The following is a 21489-nucleotide window of genomic DNA, read 5'->3' as shown; positions in this document are numbered from 1 at the left end:
CAAAAAAGGGTGAGGGGCTGCCAGCTCTGCAGGCAAGGGGTGACATAACTGGACTCCTGAGCCTCACAGGGGTGCCACAGAAAGAATGTTGTTGGTCAAGGGAGCCGTGGACTCAAAAAGGTTACAAAACTCTGACTTATAAAGTTCTGTACAGTGGTACCTCGGGTTACAGACGCTTCAGGTTACAGAAACTTCAGGTTACAGACTCTGCTAACCCAGAAATAGTACCTTGGGTTAAGAACTTTGCTTCAGGCTGAGAACAGAAATCGCGCAGCAGCAGGAGGCCCCATTAGCTAAAATGGTGCTTCAGGTTAAGAACAGTTTCAAGTTAAGAATGGACCTCCAGAACGAATTAAGTTCTTAACCCGAGGTACCACTGTATTGTGTGAGGGGAGTGGAAAGTAAGAACCCTTCTCCGATAGTCCTGGAACTTGAGCTCTCTCCATGAACCTCAAGGGAGCAGGATGGCAGTAGATTCGGGACAAACAGGCAAAAGTACTTATGCATACAAAGCATATTATTATAGATGGAGGGGGGAGCTGCCCTTTCCCCTATAAATGAATAAATAGTAGGATTTGGGGGTGTGATGGGGGAAATACAAGCTGAAGAGGAATTCCTGAGCTTTGTTGTTGTTTAGTCGTTTAGTCGTGTCCAACTCTTTGTGACCCCATGGACCAGAGCACGCCAGGCACTTCTGTCTTCCACTGCCTCCCGCAGTTTGGTCAAACTCATGCTGGCAGCTTTGAGAACACTGTCCAACCATCTCGTCCTCTGTCGTCCCCTTCTCCTTGTGCCCTCCATCTTTCCCAACATCAGGGTCTTTTCCAGGGAGTCTTCTCTTCTCATGAGGTGGCCCAAGTATTGGAGCATCAGCTTCACAATCTGTCCTTCCAATGAGCACTCAGGGCTGATTTCCTTCAGAATGGAGAGGTTTGATCTTCTTGCAGTCCATGGGACTCTCAAGAGTCTCCTCCAGCACCGTAATTCAAAAGCATCAATTCTTCGGCGATGAGCCTTTTTTATGGTCCAGCTCTCACTTCCATACATCACTGCTGGGAAAAGCTAGCCTATGCAAAAGGACCTGGCCAGTCTAGGGCCATTAAGAAACAATACATCGAGAGCCACTGACAATGCAAAATAACTGTTCTCTCCCCCCCCCCCCACTTGCCCTGAGGTGTGAACCGAGGATGGGGTTTGAAAGGTTGCCAGGGTAGCTGGGTGTGAGGCGACAGGAAAAGAGGGTTTTTAAGCAGAATGTTCTGGGAAGAAGAAGGAAGAAGAAAGACTGGCATCCATCTTGGGCATGCTGGCTGAAGGCTGGCTACACTGCTGTGGGGTACAAGCCCCTCTTGAAAAGACCATGCTGTAAGATCTGGACTCCCTCCAAGCAGACTGGAAGTGTAAACAGTTGAATGGACTATATTTCTTAACACTACAACAGTCTGGCACAGGGATTCCTTGTCTGGCACAGTTCTGCCGCTTGTACTTTCATCCATATCCCAATTAATCAAAATCCTTCCCCTCCCCATCTATAACAATATTAAGACTCCAGACAGCATGTGACCACATCATTTCACTTTCCCCCAGCTTATAAAACTATAGCACACAACTGAGAACTTGAGTGATGGAAATGGTGGTGAAAGGGTACTTTGTACAATGGGAGGACTCTGCTGAAGCAGCAAACAGCTAGCTAAAGTCTTTCCTAACTTAAGAAGAGACCTATGGAAAGGGATGCTAAAGAGACTCATTTATGCACAAATGTGGGTATCCTGGCATTCTGAAGTCTACAGTGGAATGATCCTCCCCTTCTATTTCATGTTGTTGTTGTTGTTTTATCGTTTAGTGGTGTCCGACTCTTCGTGACCCCATGGACCAGAGCACGCCAGGCACTTCTGTCTTCCACTGCCTCCCGCAGTTTAGTCAAACTCATGCTGGTAGCTTCAAGAACATTATCCAACCATCTCGTCCTCTGTCGTCCCCTTCTCCTTGTGACCTCCATCTTTCCCAACATCAGGATCTTTTCCAGGGAGTCTTCTCTTCTCATGAGCTGGCCAAAGTATTGGAGTCTCAGCTTCAGGATCTGTCCTTCCAGTGAGCACTCAGGGCTGATTTTCTTAAAAATGGAGAGGTTTGATTTTCTTGCAGTCCATGGGACTCTCAAGAGTCTCCTCCAGCACCATAATTCAAAAGCATCAATTCTTTGGCGACCAGCCTTGTTTATGGTCCATTTCTTTATGGTCCATTTCTTCTTTATGGTCTATTTCATAGGTTCCACCAGTTTTTGCAGCAAATTAATGAGTGGTTTTTGGCTCCATGCAAGAGGGATTTTCAAATCATTACACTACATAACAATGTTGTGTATGTTATGCTGGCAGCACTGCTTCCAAACAACATTTCTGACCATTAGCTGCTATGGCAACAAATCACCTATACCAGGCCAACACCATAGGTATTCAAAGGCCTATTCTCTACTTAAAAGAAGCTGGATGTTTTTGAACATGATTTCTGATGTAATAAAAGTGTAATGGAAATGTACCACCTTGGACTCCTTGGAGTAAAGGTGGGATACGGCTGCAATAATAAATGAACATAAAATCAAGATGGGGGGAAGGATGTGGGGAAACTCTGTACAGGCACCGGGGGTGGGGGGTGGGGTATGACTTGAATTCTCAGCCTGGGATACTCATCTGGACCAAAGCAAATTTTTCCCCCTCCCCACTGATTTTGTCAGCCATAAAATCAAAATGAATGTTGTGCGCCCAGCAGCATGGTGCAGTTCAACAGTGTATTGGACCAGGAGATGTATTGGGTGCAGTGTATTGGACCATGAAGCGTATTGGGCCAGTTACACTAGCTCTCAGCCTTAACCCACATCACAGGGTTGTTGTAAGCTTAAAAGGGGGAAGAACCATGAACCATGGCCAGAGCTCCTTGGAGGAAGGGTGTGACACCATAAATCTAACAAATAGGAAGCTAATGGCTTACCATTAACAATAGCCATTTTCCCTCTCCATGCCTGAGTGCCTCTTATATGTTAGCATCTGCTTTGGCTGGAGCCGTAGAAAATTATTCAGTACCGAGAGGCCATTTGGAGGATGGCTCTTAGCACAATCCTTAATTAATTTCTGATTACACGTACTGAATTTATCCATCCGCAGTGCAATTCCTTCCAGCTTCCATGCACTCTGCTTCTGCGTAACATTAGGAGCTGAGTTATTTGTCTTTCTCAAAACTCCTATGCAGACGCTGCTAATGGGACAACTCAGGATGGAGCGGCTGCATGCCCTACTTTACAAAGGACATGCCTTTGTTTGAAGGGGCTGTCCTGCCCAGCCCAAGTCCGGTTTAAAAGATAAAGAACCAAGAAATGTAGAGTTGGAAGAGACCACAAGGGTCATCTAGTCCAAACCCCTGCAATGCAGGAATCTTTTGCCCAACGTGGGGCTTGAACCCACAACCTTGAACTTAAGAGTCTCATACTCTGCCGTCTGAGCTGTCCAATGAGACTTGTTACAGCTTTCCACAACCTGGTGCCCCTCCAGAGGTTTCGAGCCTGCAACTCCTATCAGCCCCAGCCAGTATGGCCATTAGTTAGGGATGATGGGAGTTGTAGTCCCAAATTTTTTTTGAAGGTTTCACCACTGGGGAAAGCTGTTATAACACGTATTTCAAATTTGCATATGCAGACATGTGTCTTCTCCTATGTTGGGTTTTGACCCTGTTTTTCCCTTTTGCATTAAATGGTCACCTTAACTCAAAAGTAAGTAAGCATTGCAACCCAGAGAGTCATGTAAAACTACCAGCATTTAAGGGGTGCTGTGTTCATGCTTCTTGGAGGTCACACCCTCAAAGCCTTTCCACCCAGATGTGTTGAAGGCTGACCCTGACTACTGGGTCTTGTGGGAAAGGCGGTCTTGCCACTGCTGAGAGGCACTCTCCTCTTTTTGAACACTTCACACATTCAAAAGTTGAGTGCTGGCACTGCAGAGAGTTTCTGGGAGCGAGCCCTGGTGATTGTGAACTCAAATTCAGAGCAGATGTTCCCAGATCCCAGATTGAGCACAACAACCTACCAGCTGATGCCTGTGACTCCAGAGCCATTGCCAATGACAAAGACCTTTCTAAACACATGCATGCAAGGCAGATGGTGGCTTGAGGTGAACTCATGCTTTCCAACCAATAGCATTTCAAACTTAGACTGGGCATACTCTTATTATTGGCACGTTTTTGGTGGTCATAACCCAGTCCCAACCCCCCAACAAGGTTGACTCAGAGAAGCAAGTCTTCAGAGTTCAATAGGATTTAATGGCTGTCAGCCTAGGACTTGCCTAGGTCGGTGGTTCAAATCCCTGCGACGGGGTGAGCTCCCGTTGCTCGGTCCCAGCTCCTGCCAACCTAGCAGTTTGCAAGAAACCCTGGAGAGGAGAATACATAGTCGGCTGTGGGGAGGCAGGGACTTTTGTTCTTGGCAACTGATTTCATGGAGCAAGACCTACAGGGCAGGTGAAACTTAGCCAAGATTGTGTTTTGCTAATGAAGAGTTAGCTCCAGCTTGGAACTGTGTTATTTACTGACCGGCTTGCTTTGTGACATCAGTGATGATGGAATCCAGCAAAATCTGGAGGACCAAATGTCCCCCTCCACTGTTTTAGAGGTTATCACTTACTGGAGGGAATCATTACTCAGTGAATTTACGTTTATACATCTATTTACAAGATTATATATAAGGACATAGTATTGCAACATAATATAATTTCTCTATATCCCCCTTCGGTTACTGTGTCCTCTAGAGTATGGAGAACAGCACCCAGAGCATAAGATGGTGATCTACAGGACCTTAAAGGCTGCCTTTTCCCATACTTTCTTCTCCCTCATGCTGAGGAGGATGTTCTCCAGATTCTGCTTCATGGTGGTCAACTACTAGGCGCAGAGTCTTTTCATTAGTGGCCCCAAAGCTTTACTGTTTTAGATATAGTTGTTCCTTGCTGTTTTAGGGCTTATCTACACCTTTTTGCCCCACCACTTCCCCCTGTGGAAATCCAATATTTAGCAATGAATCAGAACAAATGGCACTCGGGTTATCTGCAGATTGCTGTTTGTTCCGATTTAGTGACAAAGAGCAGGTTTTCCAGGGGAAGGCGTTGGGGCAAAGGCAAAGCCACTTGGACTCATGCCTATAATGCATGAGACAAAGTGAAAACTGCTTGGACCCATGCTTTCTAGACACGGGAGAAGTGTGGACTAGCCCTTAGTGATGTTTACCTCAGTAACTGATGGTTGAATTTGATGCTATGATGTAAGGTAAGCCACCTTGAACTTTGTGGAAAAGGCAAGGTATGAGCATGTCAAATTAAAAGAAAAATGAAATAAAGTATGGGGATTCCTTTGGGATTATGTGTGCATCTTGCACATTGCTGGATAGGTTCTGCCCCCCGTGCCAGAGAAGGTTATTGCACCGCTTGTACAACCCGCGGAAACCTGTTTCCGCATGCAGCTGGGTCAATAAGCAACTTTTACAGATAAATTGGACCTTAGAGAGTGTCCAGGTAAAAGCTCTGTGCTGAAGCAGAGCACAGCCAAATGTTATGGCCACGTTTGCTTAGCATGGCTTCCAGAAGTGCAACATGCCAGAGGCTGAGAGGAGGGTATTCCTGCCCCTCTTCCCTTTGGGGCATGGCCACAGCTGTGCTTGCTTGAGCACACTCATTTTGCAGCCAGTCCCCTTTCTCAAAGGGCAATTGCAGAATGTTATCCCTCTGCCCATCCAAATGCATTACTGCTAAGAAGCCAGCTGGGCTCTGCTCCACGTATCTTGGCAAAGGCACCAGGAGCGGATTAGGGTGCCTACCAATATTTCAGTGAATTAGAGCTTAAAGCAGGGTGGGTAAGAGAGTGGGCAGCTGTGTGTGTGTGTGTGTGTGTGTGTGTGTGTGTGTGTGTGTGTGTGTGTAGGGGTGGGTGGGGGAAAGGGATGTTGATTTTGAGGTTGGCAGCACAATTCTGTTTACAGAGAAATTGAATTAAAAGTCCTGGACTGGAAACCACAGGCAATGCAAAGCGTCTGCAATGCATGCTCCTAAATGCTTCTTTATTTATTGGGGCGGGGCGCATTATATCATGTCCTTCCTTCGTATTCACAGCACCTCGCAAAACATTTATAACAATAAAATGAAACAAAAATTAACAGCACAATTAGGAACGGAAACAGAGAGAGACAGGCATTACCGGTAAAAACAGCCATTAAAGACCACGTATCAACCTGGCAGGTCAAGTGCATGCTAGACTTTTTCTAGGTAGATCAGAGAAAGTTAAGGAAAAGGTGGAGCCAAATGGCACAATATTGGCACAGCCACAAACATGCAACCAGTCCAAATGGGTGCAATATGATCTGATAGGCAAGAACTCATCAAGACCCTCACTGCGCCAACCGAGATTTTCAGAGGCTTTTCAAAGCATTGTATTGCAGGAAGCTGATCTGGATGGTCAGGTCAGACATCAGGAATTTATGTAGTTAGTGAATTCTGGTGCTGGAGGAGACTCTTGAGAGTCCCGTGGACTGCAGGAAGATCAAACCTCTCCATTCTGAAGGAAATCAGCCCTGAGTGCTCACTGGAAGGACAGATCCTGAAGCTGAGGCTCCAATACTTTGGCCACCTCATGAGAAGAGAAGACTCCCTGGAAAAGACCCTGATGTTGGGAAAGATGGAGGGCACAAGGAGAAGGGGACGAAAGAGGATGAGATGGTTGGACAGTGTTCTCGAAGCTACCAGGATGAGTTTGACCAAACTGCGGGAGGCGGTGGAAGACAGGAGTGCCTGGCGTGCCCTGGGCATTGGGCTCATGAAGAGTTGGACACATCTAAATGACTAAACAACAACAGTGTGCCTAGCTGGGCACACTAGCTATGCAAAAGCATCCCTCGCCACAGCTACTACCTGAATATTCAGGAGCAAACCCAGGCCCAGTAGTGTTCTTCCTAGATTACAAATATGATCCCCCTCCCCCCGCAAAGGAGGTGCTGCTTTACACAAAGCAGACTGCGACACCTGTCCTTTGAATTGGCCGCTTTCCCGTCCAGGAGCAACTCTGTGGTGTCTGGAGCAAGCTTCAATTTCTTGGCTCTCGTCTATTCCATTACCACCTCCAGGCACTGATTCAAAACATCAACAGTGTCCTTGGAATCCAATGGGAATGAGAGGTAGAGCTGTGTGTCACCTGCATATTGATAACAACACACGCTAAATCCCTGGAAACCTCTTTCAGCAATTCCATGCATACGTTAAAATAGAAGGGAGGATGGAATTCCCAGGTCATCCTAGGTCAAATGCAAATAAATGAGCAGGAGTCCCACAACACTCACTAATAGAAATTCCCATTCAGGAAAGACTAAGACAAACATAAAACAGTGCCTCCCATCCTGTCCAGGTCATGCAGAATGATATCATGGCTAATGGTACTGGGTGCTGCAGAGAGGTGCAGCAGAACCAACACTAGTATAGTACTCTCTTCCAAACTTAAAACTGGAAAGCATGGTGCTGGTGGTCAACAAAAGAGGTTTAAAGACTCTCTCAAGGCAAATCTTTTAAAAATGTAGTATAAACACCGACAACTGGGAAACACTGGCCTGCGAGTGCTCCAATTGGAGAACAGCCTTTGCCAAAGGTGTCAGGGGTTTTGAAGATGCTTGAACTCAGGACAAAAGGGAGAAACGTGCTAAGAGGAAGGCACACTTGGCAAACCCTCACCATGATCAACTCTCACCTGGAAACCTATGTCCCCACTGTGGAAGGACATGTGGATCCAGAATTGGCCTTCACAGTCACTTATGGACTCACTTTTTAAACCGTGTTCATGGAAGACAATCTTACTCGGCTACGAGTGATCACTAAAGAAGAAGAAGATCATCCAACAGGATGGCAAAAGTGGTCTTGGGTCTAAAGCCAGGCCTAGACTGGAATGAGCCTAGAGAATCCGTTCGGTCCAAGAAACTCTGAAACTGAGCTGCCATCACATGTTCTGGTATCCTCTTCAGAAAGCGAATGCTGTAGACTTGCTAGAAATTATCCAACATAGTGGGATCCAGAAAGGTGGCTTCAGTATGGTAACGTGGAAAGACAGTGAACAGGCAACGGCCATTTTGCATGCATTCAAAGCATTTGCAACCATGCGTGCGTGCATTAGCCACAAACCTGGAAGTGGCAGGGAAAGGGGGCGTAACAGGGCTTAATGGGGCAAGGTAGGCTCTGTTGCGTGCAAATTGGGGGTTGCTTGTACAAATTAAATATTAAATGGAACAACAGTGATCTTAAGGCTGAATAGAAGCACTCTCTTCTCTGTGGTGGGAACTTTAGTACAACAACCTCTGAAAGGCACACCTTCCTCTGACCCTGGTGTAGCATCTACACTCTTGTAGACATATCAACTGCTGGTATGTGGCCCTTGTGAATGTGGCCCTTGAGTCATGAATGGAAGACTAGAGAAGCCAAAACAGACTTTGCAGGATTGGTGCCTTTTCCTTTTTGAAGCCCATCCTCCACATCTGGGGAACTACTTAAAAGACCTCCAAAACAGCTTCACACATAGACACCAGGTTGTAAAGCCCTGAAGATGTGAGTGGCGGTTGCTGGGGTACTAATGAGAGACTAAGCAATATATTTTGGTTCCATGGATATTATGAGATTCTGCTTCATGGCAAATGGCTTGACTGGAGATTCTTTAAGGTAAGTCTATCATTTGCTCGGAGCCCTCAAGAGAAACATTGAACAGATGATTCTCAGGGGGCAGCCTAGATGGATTTCTGAGCTACAGGGCAATATCAAAAGACCAAAATAAATCATGAGGTCTTTTTTTCTGAATTAGATTTCAGAGTCTGCCTGACCGTTGTCTTATCCAGAAAGTTATTCCATCTACACTACCTTGGCATTACATACCCTGCAACAAAAACATCTTGTTCCACCTCTAATGGTCATAAATGTGACCAGCATATAAAATAAAAGCCCACTCATAAAGACTAGCTCCAATAAAACAAATAAAGGTGTATAAACTTCCAAAATGAGATACATTTTCTTTGTTTACAGTTTATTTAATGGCTCTAAACTCAATATCAAGAGCAGATGGGTACAGCTTCGCATGCACCAATGTTTGACACACAAACAAGTCAGTAAGTTCTTTATAATATTATTCAACAACTTCCAGTCATTTCAACCCAAAGCGTCTTCTTCAGTGGCTCAGAGTTATAAGCATTACATAAAGAGAACATTCACATTCTCTAACATGTTTACAGGGGCAGCTGCTTTTTCTTAAGCCATCAGGATTCATCTAGGCAAAGCACCTAAGGGAAACTGATGTGTATTGATCAACTTAAAAGCTTATATAAAAATGAATGTAGAGTAAGGCTGTGATTCACCTCAGTGGACAAATGAAAACTCCCATTGACTTGAAATGTGTCTGACACACACACACACACACACACACACACACACACACAGCACAGGTGTGCACACACATGATATTTAAACCACATATAAGCCTTCCCAAAGAATCATGGGAACTGTAACTCTGTGAGGAGTAAACAACAGCTCCTGGGAATCTTTTCTCTTTAGGGCTTGGGGTGTGGAGCAATACACTTTAAATGTGCTTTATACGTCTGGTGTGTAAGCAGCCTGTAAGTCACAAGTTGGGCAGGATGATATCTACCCTTAGTTATTGGCAATAAGTGCCTGAAAATTACACTTCTGGGAATCATAAAATAAATTCAGCTTCCATTGCTGATCTAATTCTTTTTCCTTTCCTTTTCCCCTGGCATTTCATGGCTTCCAGTAGCCATGTGTTCCACATGTTTAACTGTGTTCAGGTTGAAAAAGAGCGAGCTCCCTTTCACTAGCTGGCGACTTCACTATTTATTTCACTTGAGGATGTGTACAAATATTTTGGGCTCTATCCAATGTTAGTCCTGCTCAGAGCAAGCCCATTGAAATTAATGGATGTGACTCACTTAAGTACATTAATTTCAATAGGTCTACTGAACGTAGCTGGATGCTAGGCTTTATTCTGATGCCAGCAGACACCCCTGTGGTTCAGATAAATAATAGGACTACATTTAACATTTATACAGTATTGGTAGCTTGCATCTTTATTAGCCTCCCAATATCCCTGTGAATTAGGTTATTACAAATCTGATTTTTTTTTTTGAGATGGGAACCTAAGACTTTTGGCAACCATGCTGGGATTTGAGCTCTTGGACCACATTGTGACATCAGCATAGGCTCTTTAGGAGATTTGGGTTTTATGTGGTAGGCCCAATACAGCAAATGAAATTAACATAGAAGACACAGATTTCCTCAGGCCAGTCTCCACAGAAGCATGCTGCCACATCCTACAGTCCACTAACGTATGTAGGAAAACCCAAGGCTTAGTCTGTACGCCCATGCACTGCAGATCTGGCAACATATAGGTAGCCTTCTGCTGATCCTGCACTTATCCAGCCAGAATACAGGAAATTCAGATATTGTGCACAATACCAAAAGAAAGAAAGAAAGAAAGAAAGAAAGAAAGAAAGAAAGAAAGAAAGAAAGAAAAAGTTTGGAGTTGTGTATGTACAAAAATGTTCAAAAAATGTGCCATAAGCAGGCATGCACGCAAGTGGCAGGCTGATTGCCTGTGGCTTTATAGTGGTGGTGTTCAGTGAAATTAGACAGTTCTAATGTTTGGGCTAAGGGGCAGGGCTTTCTGCTGTAGTGTCAAGCTGCAAAACTTTAGCGGTGCCATTGTTTTAATGGAAAGTTCTGACTTATGGGATTATTTCTAGCAAGCAGCAATATTATGAAAGGAAAATACTGAAAATACTGATAACATGAGTTACATGGCTAACCTTTCCCACTCCCCACAAAACTAAGATCCAGTAAATTCATTGAATAGCATTCCACCACCACCCAAAAGGCCAGAAGAGAAGCCTCATTGCCCAGAGATAGATTTTTAACGAAACAGACATTTTTGTTATTTTTGTTTAATTGGATACATTACCCAAAGTCTGTGCTTTTAAAACCAGTGGGATTGATTCCAGGTTTACAATAAAAAACCCGAGACAGTCCCTTTGCAACAATCTGTCACAACACAGGTGCGTGTTGGGCAATGCCCAGGGAAGCAGGCTACCTTAATATCCTGGAAGTTTTAAGCAGCAGTACCCAAACTAGAATGAGGAATGCTCTGAAATATACCCAGGCATCAAGCCCCCCCCCCCGTTACTGCCTGCCCCACATTCCACATCAATATCGGCAGTCAAAAGATGGAGCTTCCTCGCACTTGCTAGTTCTGACCTTCAAGCAAAGCAAACACAGAGAAGGAAATGGAAACAGAGACGCGCTACTCACTTTGTCCTTCAAATTTCCTGATGATTGTATCCAAGTAGGTGTTCTGGGGGGCAACGTGCCCCCTCCTGACAGGCATTGTCGAATTGTCGTTCACATCCAATGGCTAAAAAGAAAGTTCCGCTCTGCACAAGAAGATGAGCTGGCTTGGTATGTCCACGCAATTTCTCTCTCTCTCTCTCTCCTGGGTGGGAGAAGAAGACGTAGATCTGTCCTGGAGAAGGGGGAAGCCCTCCCGCCCCCTCCTCTAAGTTCCCTTAGTTTGTGGCCAATGCCATTCCATCAAGGGCGGGGGTGGGTCGCTGTGAATCAAGGGGAAAAGATGAGCGCCAAAGGGAAAGAGATGGGATGGGAGGCACCACGTTTGATTGGGTCCCCCCCTCCCTTAAAAAGAAAACGATGATGATGCTTAGTCATCAGTGTCCCATTCCATATATGTCTCCCGAAGAGAGTTGTCAGCAGCAACAGCTGTTAATCTGACAATAGCCAGCAGCCACCTCCCATCCCTCTTCTTTGGGATGCTAAATAGGCAAGGACCATAAAGAACTCGCTGCCTCTCTGCTCTAACAGCTCAGCACAGTGGGTGCTGGAGGGGAGGCTTGGGGCTGCCTGGGAGGAGGGTGCGGGTGCGTGGGAGGGGTCTCCTCTCCTCTCCTCTCCTCTCCCCACCCCACCCCACCCCACCCGTTTCGCCTCCTTCACACAGCCAGAGGCAAGGCAATGCTTCACGACCCAGATGAGAGCGGGAGCTGTTCGCAAGCTGTGGTGCTGAAGCGCCCGTCCAAGGGAGGATGCCGCCCGGGTTGCCGGCTGGTAATCCGGGGGCGGAAGGAAGAGCCGGTGGGGCGGGGCGGGGGCAGCGGGGGAAAAAAGGGGGCAGGGAAGCAGCGGCTGACTCCCAGCAGAAGAAACTTGGGAGATGACATTTTGCTTAGACCGCTTTGTTCAGCATGCTTTTTTGGCACTGCGCTCTCAAGTCTTTTGCTGGGGGGGGGGGTGTCCAGGGAAGGAGACGTGGAGGAAACAAAGGATTCCTGCCCCCATCACTCAAGAAGAGATGGAGATCTCACCCCCGCTCCTCAGCAGACACCTCGCCGTCTAGCACTTGGCATCCATGGTAGATAGCTATAGTAATAAAGCTGTAACAAGATTCAGGGTTTGTTCTAAACATGCTGCTAAAAGCATTTTGTGCAGTGCGGGGAAACTGCAATGAGAACTAAGTTTTTGTGCAGTGGAGCTTATGGGATTTGAAAAAGAGCTGTATTTGTTTAAAAAGATGATAAAACATGTTTGCTCTCAACCTTCATAACCTTATATTAATAGAAGGACATCATATTCTTCCACCCATCCAAACCTCAACTTTGGTGGTCCTATGACTATCACTTCCACAGTGAAACAGAAACGTTCAAAAACCACAGAATTGTCTAGTTGGAAGGGACCCCGAGGGTCATCTAGTCCAATCCCCTGCAACGCAGGAAACTTTCACCCAATATGGGTGAATCTTTCACCCAATATTCATCCTGAGATGAAGAGTCTTGTGCTCTGCCATTGGTCTGGTTTGGGTCCTACCCTCTGGAGCAGGAGAAAGCAAGCCTGTTCCATCTTCTATGTGACAGCCTTTTAGATATTTGAAGGTGGCTATCATATCTCCTCTCAGTCTCCTCTTATCCAGGCTAAACATACCCAACTCCCTCAACTGTTCCTCATCAGGCTTGGTTTGCAGAGACTTCATCATGTTGGTTGCTCTCCTCTGCACACCTTCCAGCTTGTCAATATCCTTCTTAATTGTCTTCCACGTCATCTTTATCTTTGGCGATCACTCATAGCCAAGTAAGATTGTGCTCCAGACTATGGTCTTAACAATGTGTCGGTAGGTGACTGTGGAAGCCCATTCTGGATCCGCACATCTTGAATGTAACAGGGTAGCAGTCTCTGCATATCTTGGGGACTCCCCAGATACAAAGAATGGTGTTAGTTTGTAAATCATAAAGAAAACAAGTTACCCTCATTTCCCAAACAGCCAGACAAACATCTGACCTCAGCAACTTCAAGCCCTATAGAACAGTGTTTCCCAACCTTGGGCCTCCCGCTGTTTTTGGACTACAACTCCCATCATCCCTAGCTAGCAAGACCAGTGGTCAGGGATGATGGGAATTGTAGTTCAAAAACAGCTGGAGGGCCAAGGTTGGGAAACACTGCTATAGAATAGTGAAGGTGAGTTGTGGGCAGGGGCAGGCATTGGCTAACATGAGTCCCTAGTCATTTTTAGTATCCTGGGTGAGGCAGATCAGAGTCAGTATAATAATAATAATAATAATAATAATAATAATAATAATAAACCTTTATTGTCACTACACCACCTGTGTGTCATGAAGCTTATAAACTCTTCTCTGCACTGTAAGGGGTGGAAGAAAAGGAAAAGGAACAACTTTTCCTTTCCCCTAAATATGAAAACATCCTCCCTCAGATTTAATAAAACATTAAACATTACAAAACTTCCCTATACAGGGCTGCCTTCAGATGTCTTCTAAAGGTTCTCAAGTTACTTATCTCCTTGGCTCGGAGGTCGCATAATTCCATACCCTCCATGATTTCTCCAATGAAAATAGGGACGTCCTAAAGAAAAGCATCACATTCCAGGATCAAATCAGAAACTGGGATGGGTTCTGTAAATCCGGGACTGTCCCAGGTAAATAGGGACACTTGGAGGGTCTGTTAGTGTCTGGGGATATGCTGCAAAATTTTGTGGTGTGCTTCCAATTCTGTATACACCCAATAGTAGGTGTGCAGGTCACTTACAGGAAAAATCAACGAGTTTGTCTCCATACTTAGGAGACTTCTACATACATAGAAACAATAGTTTGTATGTTAAAGAAAAAGAAAACAAAGAGACAGACAACATCCGGAAAAAGCTTTTTCTCTCCATCCTTCATTTCACTTCATTTTGCTCTCTTGCTTTTCTTCCTTCCTGTGTCTCTGACTCAGTTTCTCTTCAAATAAACCCTGGCTAGTTTTGGCTGGAACATTTACTTAGGACCTTGGTATACCAATCACCTCTGGAATTGGAGCTTTGTTGGTTCAAATTCAAATCCATTTGCGGATTCTCGCAAAAGAATTCTCCTTCGGCCTTCCTTTCTAATATTATCTTCACTTCTCTTTTCTTTCAGTCCAAGATTTATGTTGTTTTCTGCACAGTGTCTTGCCAACAGTGTTGAAAGAGGGCAGGAACAGACAGGTCCAGAATGGCAGTACTAAATTATGGAGGGAAGGATTTTATTCTTTCACTGCTGGGTGTACATATTGTGGGAGCTGGGGCAAAATATGCAACCTACTAACTAGATTCCACTTAGTTTCATCATCGCTGACTGAGATAAGCTAGTAAACAAGCATGATGGGGGGGTGGGGAGAAAAACAGCTTGTCAAAGAGCCTTTACTTCATTGAAGCCAGAAATGTTTTTCATTGCATCTGACATGGTACAATAGACCCCGTTCAACAGCAACAGGCTTTGACCAGTAAAACTTATTACCCAATTTCCTTTCCATCATGCCTTCTCCTTCTGTAGCACTGCAGTCATAGAGTCCAGATGTGTGTGAGCTGGACTGTGTTTACTATTCTTCTTTGAGAGAAAAGAGGGATGCATTTGCTGATATAACCCCTTCCTGACTCAGGCTATGTGTAGCTTGAAACGCGACGAGGTCGATTCCCGTCCCTCACTGCATTTCAAATCCCTTTCTTACATTGCTGTACACATCAGAGATGGGGTGGGGTGGGGTGAGGCCGTCCAATTCACATATGGCTGCCTGAAACAGACACCCTTCAGCTTAACTGCAGCTTCTGTTTTCTATTCAGATGAAACATGGTTTTAGGCAAAGCACAGGCGTATTTCTCAAGAAGGTACAGGCTACCAATGGGTTGTGGCTAATGTTATGCGTACTCAGTGGTGGGAACATGCTGGAGCTGGAGCAAACACGAATACATGCACTGTTGTGAGTCAAGCAACAGTGCTTGCAATAAATTACCTGAGCCAGTGGGAAGGCGATACGCAGACCAGCAGCCTGTTCTTCCCTTACTGATTCTTCTTGGGTAACTGCTACCTGTAGATTGTTTTAATATTCTGCAAGATAATTTCATTGGTGTTTCATAAGGCAACAAACCAGTACAACGGTGGAGGGGCAGGAGATAGAAACAAAAAGTTCTGTATAGAGAAGAGAAATAGACATTAGTTTTAATCTCTTTTACTCAGTGCATTATCCCTCCATAGTTAGGGTTGCCATATTTTGGAGAGCAAAAAAAGAGGACACATTAGCCAACTTCTACTTTTAACTATGGATAGCTGTGACGACTCTAGCCATGAAAACAAGGACTAAGCAGCTGTGCAGCTGGGGGGGGGAGGGGGTCTGATAACAGGAACTGCTGCTGCTACTATTACTACAAGCAAGCAATAAACAACAACAATAATTAGATTATTTATACCCTGCCCTTCTGGCTGGGTTGCCCCAGCCACTTTGGGCGACTTCCAACACAGATAAAAACATCAAACATTAAAAACTTCCCGATACAGGGCTGCCTTCAGATGTCTTGTGAATGTTGTATAGTTACTCATCACCTTGATATCTGAAGGGAGGGTTTTCCACAGTGCAGGCATGACTACCAAGAAGGCCCTCTGCCTGGTTCCCTGTAACTTCACTTCTTACAATGAGGGAACCACCAGAAGGCCCTCGTAGTTGGACCTCAGTGTCCGGACTCAACAATGGGGGTGGAGACACTCCTTCAGGTATACTGAGGTCCAGTGCCGAGGGCCTTCTGGCAGTTCCCTCGCTGTGAGAAGCCAAGTTACAGGGAACCAGGCAAAGGGCCTTCTCGGTAGTGGCACCTACACTGTGGAACACCCTCCCACCAGCTGTCAAAGAGAAAAACAACTACCAGACTATTAGAAGACATCTGAAGGCAGCCCTGTTTAGGGAAGCTTTTAATGTTTAATAGACTATTGTATTTTAATATTCTGTTGGAAGCCGCCCAGAGTGGCTGGGGAAACCCAGCCAGATGGGCGGGGTATAAATAACATTATTATTATTATTATTATTATTATTATTATTATTATTATACTGGGCCGAGGCCATTTAGGGCTTTAAAGCTCAGCATCAACACTTTGAATTGTGCTCAGAAACACACCGGGACCCAGCGTAGATCCATTAGGACTGGTATTATATGGTCCTGGCAGCTGCTCCCAGATCTTACTATCTGAATTAGTTTTCTGATAAAGGGGAACCAAATGGTACCAAATGAGTCATGCCTAACCTGCCCTTGCACCACATGTCTACGTTGTATTAAATGCTCAGAGAGCTCTATATGCCAAGCCTTTCCCATCTATCCCATTTGGTCCTCGCAATGCTGAGCAACTTCCATCCATACCACAGCTAGCAATAGGGTGACCAGGTCTTTGTGGGTCATCAAAGGATTTGAGGGATTCTCTAAAGTTAACAGGGCCAGCTTTGGGTCAGGGTTTAGTTGCTCACCAGTGCTAACTGAGATGACTTGAAAGATCAGATGTCAGAATCCAGAGGTGCTGGTGCAGTCCTGCCATAGATGCAACAAAGTCCTGCATCCATAGGAAGCTACCTTAGACTGAGTCACAGTGGTCCATCTTAGAATCATAGAATCATAGAGTTGGAAGAGACCACAAGGGCCATCAAGTCCAACCCCCTGCCAAGCAGGAAACACGATTAAAGCACTCCTGACATATGGTTGTCAAGCCTCTGCTTAAAGACCTCCAAAGAAGGAGACTCCACCACACTCCTTGGCAGCAAATTCCACTGTCGAACAGCTCTGTAGCTCCAAATTGTACACTGGCTGCCAGCAGCTCTCCAGAGTTTCAGGCAGGGTTGAACCTGCATACAAGGCATATGTTCTGCCACTCAGCTATGGCCATTTCCTGCACAGTCAAGGTTGATGCCCTCTTTCCCTTCATGTCTGGTAAAAAAATCTGGCGAGCTGGGATGCTCTGAGCAAGATGAGGTGGCTGGTGTTTTCTGTTTGTTTGTCTTAAGCTAATTAATCAGGATGCTGGCAGCTCAGCTGCTGCACTATGAATAAAATCATCAGAAGCCCCTGGGGATACAATATAATTTCCATTTCCAGAGACATGATATAGAAGAAAAGTTTACCTTGCTGAGCCCATAGGAGCAGGGATTTCTTTCCCATCCATTGCACCTGGAAATGGAAGCACCATCGTTTTTCCAAAGGCGTTTGAAGACTCAATTTGCAGCATGGCGTTGGAGCAGCTGGCTTGCCTTTGAATTATTTCAGTTTTTAGTCGATGGAAGGCCACCACCTACCAGCCAGCTCATCTCACAGTAAGACCTCCTGCCATGGATTTGCAAACCCAGGCACCCTGTTTATTTACTTAATTGGAAGTGGGTAGCTGTTACTGATGATCTGGGGCAGTTAATTGGAAGGGAAATGATTTTGGAGCAGGATCTGGATAGGGGAATTAATTGGGAGCAAATTAACTGTAGAGGAACTGATGGGCTGGGGTGCAAATTAATTAAAGTTTTTTTTTAATTATTCGGCGTGATTTGGCTGGGAAATTAATTGCCTTGCCTACTGGAAAAATTTACCTACTTGCAATGGTTTATAAATTTGCCTCCATGCATTTGAACTAGCTTATGCAAATTGTATGCAAATTTGTATCAACATCCTTTGAAAAGTGGTGTAGATCCTCTTTGCAGGTGGTGTGCAAGTGGACCACCAGCCTACTGCCCATGCTATCCCCTTCCCCTCAAGCATGACTCTTGAGCCCTTTAGGATTTTATAACACTGTTGGGTAAGTTTCTAGGAGGGTGGGAAAGGAAAGGAAAATGTCTTCTGTGAATTTCTAATAGTGCTATAAGGGACCAGTTCCCAACTTCCTGAGAAGCACTCCTGTTAGGGGCTGGAGATGTGTTGCAATGCTTTGTTGCAGGTCCCCACTGGTCAATTAGAATCATCTTCCCTTGGCATCAGATCCAGGTTTTATGACTTCTCCTTATTTAACTCACCCCTTCCATTCCTTGCCCCTTCTGGAGCTCCTGCAACACCAGATCCAATAGGCCGCTGCCACTGCAGTCTCCTCCTTGCCAAAATGTCCTTCCTGAGGTTCTCCTTCAGAATGACCTTCAATAGAAAGAGAGAAAACTCTACAGAGTACTCCTCCCCTCTCTGCCTTGCCCAAAGGCCAGAAGAAGAATGGCCATTCTAAGGGTATGCTTTCTTTTCTCGGTTGTTGTACTACATAATTTTTCAGGCATGAAATTGGTCTACGCGAATTACAGTCCATTACCATCTCTGCATTACAGTTTTCCAGGGATCCTTTCAATTAATATTCCAGGGCACTTCACAAACACAAAAGAGGGGCAAATTCCTTCTGATGTTAGCCTTCAACACAGAAGCAGAGGCCACAGCAAGTGCCACGTTTCAGTCAGAGTGTAGCTTTGGCTTTTTATCTCATGGAACTTTTTATTCCTCTGCTGCATTGCTTGAGGAGGGGTGGGGGTGGGCAGGTATGCATTTGGGGGTAGCCCAAGTACAGTTTTAGGCATGCTGCCTTTTGCAAAATAATACAAATACCAGAATTATTTGCCTCACTTTCCTATTGCTGCTGGAATTCTTGACTATGGCAGTGATGAACCCCAGTAACTCAATACTGCCACCTAGCGTGTCTGGGATTTTTCACCCCTGCAGCAAATCCTGAACAGACAACTATCCAGTGTTTTGCTTCTGAATATACAGCCTCAGGTTAATTCTCCCCTACCCAAGTCTAAATTTTGGCCCAAACCAACTAGCACATTTCTAATGTAAGCTCCAAATCATCAGGGAGGTGGAACTAACCTCTAAGCATATTTCTAATTAGTCAAACAGATGCCTGATATCGAAACATATTACAGTGGTACCTCAAGTTAAGTACTTAATTCGTTCCGGAGGTCCATACTTAACCTGAAACTGTTCTTAACCTGAAGCACCACTTTAGCTAATGGGGCCTCCCACTACTGCCGCGCCGCCAGAGCATGATTTCTGTTCTCAACCTAGAATCATAGAATCATAGAGTTGGAAGAGACCACAAGGGCCATCGAGTCCAACCCCCTGCCAAGACCTCCAAAGAAGGAGACTCCAAGACCTCCAAAGAAGGAGACTCCAACCTAAAGCAAAGTTCTTAACCTGAAGCACTATTTCTGGGTTAGCGGAGTCTGTAACCTGAAGCGTATGTAACCTGAAGCATATGTAACCTGAGGTACCACTGTATAACTGAGCCAAACAACTATTTGTATTCACAAAGGGCATGGATTTTACAGGTCACAGATTTCCAGTAAAATGTGAAGTTTCATTTTCAATTGCTTGCCTTCCTGGAAAAATCTAATCAGGAATTCAAAAACTGGTTCTCCCCCGCAACATCTTCTTTGGATACATACAAACTGGTAACACAAGGGATTGCAACCATGGGCAAAATGACTGACTCTCTGTGTCTCTTCGGATTTTCTATTGCTGCGGTTATATTACATGTCTTCTGGGCCTGCAGAGACAACTGATGTGTGCAGAATCTGGAGAAAATTCATGATCAATACATCGCTCACACCAAATCCTTTGATTTCCCTCTTTGCTTCTTTTCATTCACTACCCCCTTTCTCTTGAAAGCCTCCCCCTTCTTTTTTTCTGTTGAAAAAGGCAGGATGTTTGAGAAAGCATCCTGTTTACACAGTGAACCCAACAGACCCCATTACTGTCAGCAAAGTAAATCAGCAAGCTGAAATCAAAGCCACTCCTTCCGTAAGTGGAGTGGTTTGGGCAAATCTTTGCATTTCTAAAAGGAGCTTACAAGCCAAATTGTAATTCCTGGGGAAAATAGCTCAGCACAGTAGGGCTGAAAAACATCTTGGTACAAGCAAAATGCAATCTAGAAATGGCAGCTGAAAATGCCAACACACCTTGACACAACCTGTTGTTCTCTCTCTCGGTACTGGAGACAACTTTCAAAACAATGCTTACTTTTCCAGTTATTAATGTGCAGTGATGTGGGGTGGGAGGGGGGCAGAAGTAGAAAAGTGTATGGGGTGTGTGTGTGATGATCTTAAATAAACATAATAGATTTTTGAAAGAGAAATAATGGTATCTATGCTAAGGTTATGTCAACCTTCACTTGTCTTTAATTTTCCAAGCGTCCTTGGGTGTGACTCTAGGGATAGGCTTTGGTAATATGGTGCCCTGTGTGAGGCCAAAATTTGGCACCCTTCCACCCAATATTTCTTATTTTCGCAGTAATTCCTTTTGGTACAGTTGTAGTTTGTTTGTTTTTTAATTTTGCGCCCCTTCGACTCGGCACATTGTGTGTGTGTGTGTGTGTGCACGCGCACACACTGCCCTAAATCCAGCACTGGTGGCTTTCAGTCTAGATGAATTAACTCAAGCATTATCATTAACAGCCTATCAGTCCTGCCTCTTTATGCACTGGAAGAATGGAAGGAATCTATTGTTGTAGTATGATGTTGAGCCATATTATGGAGAGAGCCAGTGTGGTGTAGTGGTTAAGAGTGGTAGATTTGTAATCTGGGGAACCGGGTTCGCGTCCCCGCTCCTCCACATGCAGCTGCTGGGTGACCTTGGGCCAGTCACACTTCTTTGAAGTCTTTCAGCCCCACTCACCTCACAGAGTGTTTGTTGTGGGGGAGGAAGGGAAAGGAGAATGTTAGCCGCTTTGAGACTCCTTAAAGGGAGTGAAAGGCGGGATATCAAATCCAAACACAGCAGATATTGAACAGGGATACTGCAAAGGGGTCATTTGAATGAACAGCAAGATAATTGCAGCAACTAGAGAATCTTATCATCCATAATGCCACACAGTTTTTGTTGGCAGTTTTTAGAAGTTCAGACGTTGCCCGCATTTTAACAGAGAGGGTTTCCTCCCACCACCACCACCTGAGGCCAGGGTCAGAATATCTCATCTGATCCCTTAAATTAATCTTGACTTGGAAATAGCGTTGCACTTTGCAGAGGTGGGGGTGGGGCACTGCCAAGAGGGAGCCTTTAAAGGGAGCAGCCGTTTGTGTTTCATCATCAAGCACTAAACACTGAATTGCTTTTCAGTCTAGAGCA

General features: G+C 45.1%; 1 protein-coding gene across 2 annotated transcripts in view; it reads right to left on the bottom strand.

Annotated features, from left to right (window-relative positions):
• Window positions 1-11978, bottom strand: part of KCNH6 (potassium voltage-gated channel subfamily H member 6) — a 126152-nt gene extending 114174 nt beyond the window's left edge. The window contains exon 1 of one of the 2 annotated variants that reach the window (XM_079949292.1): window positions 11370-11978. In XM_079949292.1, the coding sequence (XP_079805418.1) occupies window positions 11370-11445 (76 nt within the window). In that variant the 5' untranslated portion in view covers window positions 11446-11978. The remainder of the gene's footprint in view (window positions 1-11369) is intronic. The other variant, XM_079949296.1, reaches the window with a different exon arrangement.
• Window positions 11979-21489: the final 9511 nt, after the last annotated feature.

The sequence above is a fragment of the Podarcis cretensis genome (assembly GCF_951804945.1).
Source record: "Podarcis cretensis genome assembly, chromosome: 13".
Classification (NCBI taxonomy): domain Eukaryota; kingdom Metazoa; phylum Chordata; class Lepidosauria; order Squamata; family Lacertidae; genus Podarcis; species Podarcis cretensis.
The sequence above is the reverse complement of the archived record's forward strand: the minus strand, read 5'-3'. Positions and strand labels throughout refer to the sequence as shown.